Source organism: Otolemur garnettii, unplaced genomic scaffold (genome assembly GCF_000181295.1).
Source record: "Otolemur garnettii isolate 467f Iridium unplaced genomic scaffold, OtoGar3 scaffold00064, whole genome shotgun sequence".
Lineage (NCBI taxonomy): Eukaryota > Metazoa > Chordata > Mammalia > Primates > Galagidae > Otolemur > Otolemur garnettii.
The window spans coordinates 10,312,731-10,320,493 of NW_003852459.1; the positions used below are offsets into that span (position 1 = coordinate 10,312,731).

Here is a 7,763-nt window from a genome sequence, read left to right on the forward strand (position 1 = left end):
CGGGTTGGTCCCCTCCAATCAATCCTTTGCTGGAAACCCTCCATCTCACCCATAACAGAATCCCAAATACCTTGCCATGACCCAGAAGTTACTGAGTATAAACTGGCCCAGCTCCCCATCTGCTCACATCTCCTACCCTCGCCCCTGTTCATCCTTTGCAGCACACAGGCCTCCTTGCTGTCCTTACAGACACCCAGCATGTTCCCCCCAGCAGAAGTACAGGTCCTTCCCTTGGCCTAGAATGTTCTTCCCATGCATCTACATGAACCATTTCCTCACTTCATTCAAGCCTCTGCTCAGATGTCATCTAAGCAGAGCACTGCCCTCTCCTCCCTATCTACTCAGAGTCCCCACCACCTGCCATCTCTTTATTCTTCTTCACAGTTCTTCGGAGCACTTGTATATTAACATATAATCATAAAAATCAACATACACATTCACATGTTATATATAAAGTACCCAACGTATCATATATTCCTGTTTATTATCTGTCCACTCCCACAGATGAATGTTTCATGAAAGAGAACATTTTGCCTATTTCATTCCTTGCTGTATCAAGGTCTGGAATGGTGCGTAGCAAATAATTGGCACTTGAGAAATATTTGTAAATAGATGAGTGAGCCTTCTCTTTCTCCAATTCAATATATAATATATTAACTTCCAGGCTGGGCACAGGGGGCTCACACCTCTAATCCCAGCATTCTGGAAGGCTGAGGTGGGAGGATCCCTTAAAGTCAGAAGTTCGAGGCTAGCCTATAGATAGACCCTATCTCTATATATTTTTTTTAATTAACTTCCAAAAGCATACCATGTCCTCAGAGAAATAATAAAAAGCCCTTCCCACCATCCCTCCCCTGAACACCCCCTTGAGAAGGAATGACTTAACTAAGGGTGACAGCTACAGATGCTGAAGATCCAGTGTCTGGATCTCTCCCTGGACCCTGTCTTGCCTCAAGCAGAGCAAGGTCTCTTCCTGGGTTCCTAACCCCATGTGGTACTCTCGTGCCTACAAGGCTGGCGTGGAGACTTGTATTTCTCTGGTAGTTTATTCTGCCAACCACTAAGCTGTAAAGAAGGCCACCCCTTCATAGCTGGAGGGGTGTGTGTGCTCTGCAGATCCCACTTACCCACCCATGTCAGGGAAGGGCAGGGATATGGAGAGGAAAAAGAATGGCTCAGTCTGACGCAACTGATATTTCTCAACTCAATTTTACCAGATACTATATTGGCATATCCATCTGTTGGTTTGAACAAAGAGAAGCAGAGGGTATAATTATACCATAGCTGAAGCCACCTGAAAATTCCCAAAATAGTTATTTATGATATTATGAATAATTTTTTTTTTTTTTTGCGGTGTTTGGTCAGGGCTAGGTTTGACCCCACCAGCTCCGGCATATGGGGCCGGCACCCTACTCCTTGAGCTACAGGAACTGCCCTATTATGAATAATTTTTATGGGAGTTTTCTTCATTGCTTCTGTACTTTACGAGCTTTCTATGCTACAATAGTATGTATCACTTTTATCTTAAGACATAGACAGATTCAAAATAAATGAAAAGAAAGTTTTCAAGAATCTACCAGTCACTAGCAATTGGATCATGAGCCATTTTCATAACTATTCTTGCTAATGTGTTACTGTGCCACTTTCTTTTCCTTTTTTTTTTTTTTTTTTGTGACACAGAGCCTCAAGCTGTCACCCTGGGTAGAATGCCATGGCATCACAGCTCATAGCAACCTCCAACTCCTGGGTTCAAGTGATTCTCCTTCCTCTGCCTCCCAAAGAGCTGGGACTACAGGCTCCTACCACAACACCCAGCTATTTTTTGGTTACAATCATCATTGTTTGGCGTGCCCAGGTGCTTGAGCCATAGGTGCCAAGCCTACTGTGCCACTTTCATGGAATAAAATAATTTCTTTAAAAAGCTACTTTAAAATGTACCAATCCCATGAATTTCATAGCACTAAAATGCAATTTTCAACTTCATTAAGGAAATATTTCTAAGAGTACAAAAATGTGATTTAGAAATACCTTCTTTGTCTTTGAATATTACATATGCAACTCCCTTGGTTCTTGATGGATATATCACATTTTCAACATCTCCACCTTCATTCTTGATATCTTGGAAGTGCCTCTTCACTAATAAGGCCCAAAACTGATGACTAAGAGGGCCATCTGGAACACCAGCCACTACAACCGTTCTTTCAGGAGCTTTGGATACTTTCACATTCAAAACTGACGCCTGTAAGAGACACAGTAGGATACTCTTCAAAAACTTAAGACTGTACTTAATAAAGACAACAACACACTCCAGAGGGAGAGAACGACTTAGGCAATAAAAGTAGTGCAGCTGGTCAGATACTTCAAAAAAGAAGTGTGGGCCGGGTGCAGTGGCTCACGCCGGCAATCCTAGCACTCTGGAAAGGCGAGGCAGGTGGATTGCCTGAGTTCACAGGTCCCAGACCAGCCTGAGCCAGAGAGACGCCCTATCTCTAAAAAACAGCCAAACGATGTGGCAGATGTCTATAGTCCCAGCTACTCAGGAGGCTGAGGCAAAACAATCACGTTAGCCCAGGAGTTTGAGGTTGCTGTGAGCTATGATGCCACAGCTCTACTCTGTCTCAAAAAATGAAAAAAGAACTGTCTGTGGAGGGAGAAAGTAGATCCTTGCCTCACACCACACACCAACAAACATAAATTCTATAAATCTGGAAGTTAAATGTTAAAATGTGGACCCCCTCGTTTTTTAATAAGTGGAATATACTGCTCAATATTTGTCTTATTTTAGGAAGGCCTAAAAATAATGGAAGAAGTTACCACAAAGCTCAAGAGATATAAATTCTGAATTTTTTTTTAAAGTCAAGCTAACCTAGTAGATTAGAGATGGTCATACGTTTTCTTGATGGTAGAGTCTGAAGCACATGAGTCAGATCCCCAACTGTTATTGTCAGAAAAGGGAAAGGTCACCATAACCAATAACACCCCAGCAGGAACACGGGGAGAAGAGTAAAGTACATCCTGCCTTCTAGCCCATATCAGAGATAAAGTTTAACCACAGTGAGTACATGCAATTACATAACCTGTCACCACCATGCTGGGCACAGAGTACCAGCTGCAAATAGCTCCTTCTCTTTGAACTTCTTATATTATCCAGTTTAAAAGCTTCTATTTAAATTCTTTAATTTTTCCTGCAGGTCCACGTAGGAAACTGGACCTATAACCTTCCCCTATTTCTTCTTTTTTCTTTTCTTTTTTTTTTGAGATAGAGTCTCACCATGTCACCCTTGGTACTGTGCCTTGGCGTCATAGCTCACAGCAACCTCAAACTCTTGGGCTTAAGTGATTCTCTTGCCTCAGCCTCCCAGTAGTGGGGACTACAGGTACCCGCCACAACGCCCAGCTATTTTTTGTTGTTGTTGTCATTGGTGTTTAGCAGGCCCAGGCTGGGTTCAAATCCAGCCCCAGTGTATGTGGCCGGCACCCTAACCACTGAGCTATGGGAGCAAAGCCTGTTCCCCAAATTCTTACAGTTAGTCCAGCCTGATTACACCAGAACTCAAACATAAATTACCCAAAGGAGGACAGGATGACTCACGGCTGGAACAATGGTTAATAGACTAAAAAAGAGTTCGGGCTCTCAGTCCAGAGGGCTCTGTATTCAAGAGTGGGACTCCACTGGAGAAATCAAACTACTTCTGACCTCCCAGGTCAACAAGACAGCCTAAGCATAAACATGTCTTGTCTATCCCAAAAGCCCCTTAAAATGAAAGTGAAACAATAAACACTGTTAAGGAGAGCTATCAGCATAGATTTCAACAAATTTCTGGAAGCCTAATAATATTCAGAAGGATAGGAAAGAGCAGAAGGAAGGAGCTAACTCAGAAGAAGAAACAGAAGTTTGCCGTGGAAAGGTGACAACCTGAAGAGTAGAACATCAGAGGTGAAAAAAGAGACCCCAAACAAGGGTTCACTGAAAGGCTACTGATACAGCAACTGCTCCAGTTGTCTCCCCACCTTCCAAATGCTTGCTTACACACACAATCGTGAACACACACAGAGCACACTCAGATGGTGGCAGCTAGGCCAAAACCACAGAGAAAGAATCTGAGGATTATTTTACTTAAAAAAAAAAAAGCCTGAACACTCTAGGGAGAAGTTGACCTGCTAGTTCCAGACCCTAAAACAAATCCTCTCTACTATCTGACATTTAAAGGAACCCCAGCCTCAAAATCATAAACAAACAAAAGTGTGGCATGATTTTGAGTAAATTAAGGATTGCAAAATTAAAAACAACAGAAAGAAAGAAAGAAAGAGGCCGGATATGGTGGCTCACGCCTATAATCCTTGCACTCAGGGAGGCTAAGACAGGAGTTCAAGACTAGCCTGAGCAAGAGTGAAACCTTGTTTCTAAAAATAGCCAGGCACTGTGGCTGTCACCTGCAGTCCCAGCTACTCAGGAGGCTGAGGCAAGAGGATGACTTAAGCCCAAGATTTTGAGGTTGCTGTGAGCTGTGATGCTATCGCACTTCACCCAGGGTGACAAATGAGACCCTGTCTCAAAAAAAAAAAAGAAAAAGGAAAAATGCGGTTTGGCACCCATAGGTCAATGGTTAGGGCACCAGCCCACACACTGGGGATGGTGGATTCGAACCCAGCCAGGGCCTGCTAAACAACAAAAAGCTGGGCGTTGTGCAGGCACCTATAGTCCCAGCTACTAAAGAGGCTGAGGCAAGAGAATTGCTTAAGCCCAAAAGTGTGAGGTTGCTGTTAGCTATGATGCCACAGCACTCTACCAAGGGCAGCATATGAGACTGTAAAGAAAAGAAAAAAAGGAAAGGGAAAGGAAAGAAAAGGCAAAATAAACATATCATTGGACGAAAGGAAAAAAAGAAATCATAGCACACTATTAGGCCCTGCTATAAACAGTATTTACTGTTTACATAATAGTGTAAACACTTTTTTGTTTTTTTGAGACAGAGTCCCACTTTGTCATCCTTGGTAGAGCCGGCAGGTTGGAATGGAGCCCAGCCAGAAAAACAACAATGACAACTTACAGTCAAAATAAGAGCTGGGTGTTGGGGTCAGCACCTGTAGTGCCAGCTACTTGGGAGGCTGAGGCAAGAGAATCGCTTAAGCCTAAGAGTTGGAGGTTGCTGAGAGCTATGAGGCTGTGGCACTCTACCCAGGGCCACAGCTTGAGACTGTCTCAAAAAAAACCCAGAAAGGTGTAATCTTGTTTTGTAAGAACTAATCGTTGTGAATCTTCTAATGAATTTGTATTTTAATGAACAGCCATTATTCTTCTTTAACTTTCATTCACGGGTTGGAGAAAGCATAGCTAACATAGCTAACCTCAGTAGCCACCCTCATAAAGCACAGCTAACATGTCTAACCTCAGTAATTTTACTGAGGTCTATTAGGAACAGTGAGAGCGTTATTAATCTCTTCTATCCATGTTTAAAAACAAAAGGAAATGTCCTAAAGAGTCTTTTCAAGGATTGTGAAACAAGAGCAGTAGGTTAGCCCCGAGATGTTAAGGCGAAGGCACTTTTCCCTGCATCAATGTTACGTTTTAAGAGACTGGCCATTGTATCATCGTAAGTAAGGCACTAGAATAAAATAACTAGAAGATTAATTCACTGCATCGGTTTATATTTCTCTTTTCAAAATCAGTTATTTTCATGGACGACGGCTTCATTTGCATCTCACAGCTGTTTCTGCATTTCCGGGATCTAGCCTTTTAGATAAGAAATTAAAGACCCTGCCAAGCTTTTCAGGTGCTTGATGGGGGACAGGGAGCTAAACACAGAAGGCTCAATCTTGAATTTGCTAGCTCTTCTCCCTAGCCAGCAAGGAGGTGAAAACACAGGGCGCTCTGTGCCTCTGGAACTGAGACCAAAAAAGAGGAGACGCCCCAGTAAGGCAGATAGAAACCGTCAGTCTGGCTCCCTGACCAGGTCCTACGCTGGCTCCTCGCTAGCCCTTTTCAGAAGGAAGCCATGGCCTCCATTTCTGGGAAACCTGTCCACTTTTGCTCACCCGAGGAGTGGGAGGACAATAGTTTAGCCCGAACACAGGCTGCGAAGCGACTCCTCCAAGAAATAGCATGTCCCTGACGCACCGGAGCCGGTGCGGGAGGTGGCAGCCCGAGGCCTGTGACTTGGGAGCGGGAGCGGGGCGACAGGCTCTCCGCGTCCCCGGCCTAGCACACCGCCCCGCCCCGCCCCGCTGTGCCAGCCCCGCTCCGGACCTGTTGCGCCACGCTCTGTGCCCTTCTAGGGGACTGTGGTGACAGCACCGGCCAAACCTGCACTGCAAAACCCAACGCAAAAACAACTTGCCATGGCGGTGACGCGTCCTCGGCCGCTGCAGGAAGCCCGAAGCCGGCGAAGCGCAGGCACTGGGGACGCGGGTGAGCAGGCAGGTTTTGGTTTCGGTTTTTTGTTCCCAGTCCCTTGGAGACCGTTCGACGAAAGGGCGGCCCTTCAGGACCGGGCCCTTGAAAGGGCTGCTGCTAGCGCCCTCACAGACACCCTGGAAAGTTTTGCAAATTTTCAAAGGATGCTGGGGAGGGGTCACGAGGATTCCCCAGCAGGAATTGGGCAATTCTCTGGGCGATGCAACAGTGATTACAATTTTGGTTTTATGTGTTTTGCTGCGCACCAGCAACAGCAGAGTTGAACAGAAAAGCAAAACAAAAAATACAAACAGATAACAGACATAAAAGGTGGTGGCTGCTGTCTGGATGTTGGTAACTAGGGTCCATGCTTTCCATAACCATGACCTTGTGGTTGGAGAAAGCCCGAGGCGTGATGAGAGTGTGGTCATTTTGAATTGCACGCATTATTATATGAAAGTGTTAAGAATCTTGCATAAATTGCTCTCTTCTGTGTTTAGGTATTCTTATGCCACTCTTGCTATGAAGTTGAAGTGTACGTGAAAGAAACCTTTTACTACATGAAACTTTCCAGCGCTTATGGAAACAACTGAATTTGATTTATGCACAGTGTAATATCTCTCCGGGTATTGTTCAGAATTTCCCACAGACAAGGCTTTCATCCACGTTAAATGTTGGCCTCAACCTAACCATCAGGGACTGTTCTACTAAACAGCAGCCAGATTTTTGCATCTAGTGACCTGACTTTCTAGTTAGAACATATTCTCTACTGATGTAATTGAAACCCACGTCTACTTTATAACAGAGGTTTTTTTGCAACAGCAATCAAATTTTTTCTTTTAAAAAGCAGCAACACCAAATCTGCAGTCAGTGGAATCTGGATGCCTTTCCTGTGCCTTTATTTTCTCCCCACTTTCTGCCCCTTGGCCTGCTCCACACCTGTGGCTTCTCCTCCGCTCACTCCAGCCCCTACCCACTCCTCACCTTCTCAGCCCAGCTCAGGAGGCCTTGCAAGCCTCATCTGGGTGCACAGAGCACAAGATGAAAAGCTGACATCCCTGCCAACAGAGAACTCGCCTTGTTGGATATAGAAGCTTCAACATCAAATCAAAGAATGCATAAAGAAGAAAGGCAAGGCTGGCAGGTATGAAGAGGCTCAACCCACTCAAAGTAATCATAAGAGAAGCCATTTTTAAATCCATAATGAAATCATAATGAGAAGCCATTTTTCCTGGATTAGATTGGTAAAATTGAAAATTGTGATAATACCCAGTGCAAACCTGAGTGTTGGAAAGTGTCAGCATTGCTCCAAGCATAGATAGGTGCAAAGCATTTCTAAGGATTTTGGCCCCTTTCAAACTGTAAAGTG

The 7,763-nt window shown here is 44.5% G+C and overlaps 1 protein-coding gene across 1 annotated transcript in view; it reads right to left on the reverse strand.

The window, feature by feature from the left end:
• RBM43 (RNA binding motif protein 43) overlaps positions 1 to 6,477 on the reverse strand; it is a 10,013-nt gene extending 3,536 nt beyond the window's left edge. Inside the window, exons 1-3 of the mRNA XM_023515041.1 lie at positions 6,339 to 6,477; positions 2,029 to 2,239; positions 1,186 to 1,238 (exon numbers count right to left, since the gene is read on the reverse strand). Of these exons, the coding sequence (XP_023370809.1) occupies positions 1,186 to 1,238; positions 2,029 to 2,239; positions 6,339 to 6,341 (267 nt within the window). The 5' untranslated portion in view covers positions 6,342 to 6,477. The remainder of the gene's footprint in view (positions 1 to 1,185; positions 1,239 to 2,028; positions 2,240 to 6,338) is intronic.
• Positions 6,478 to 7,763: the final 1,286 nt, after the last annotated feature.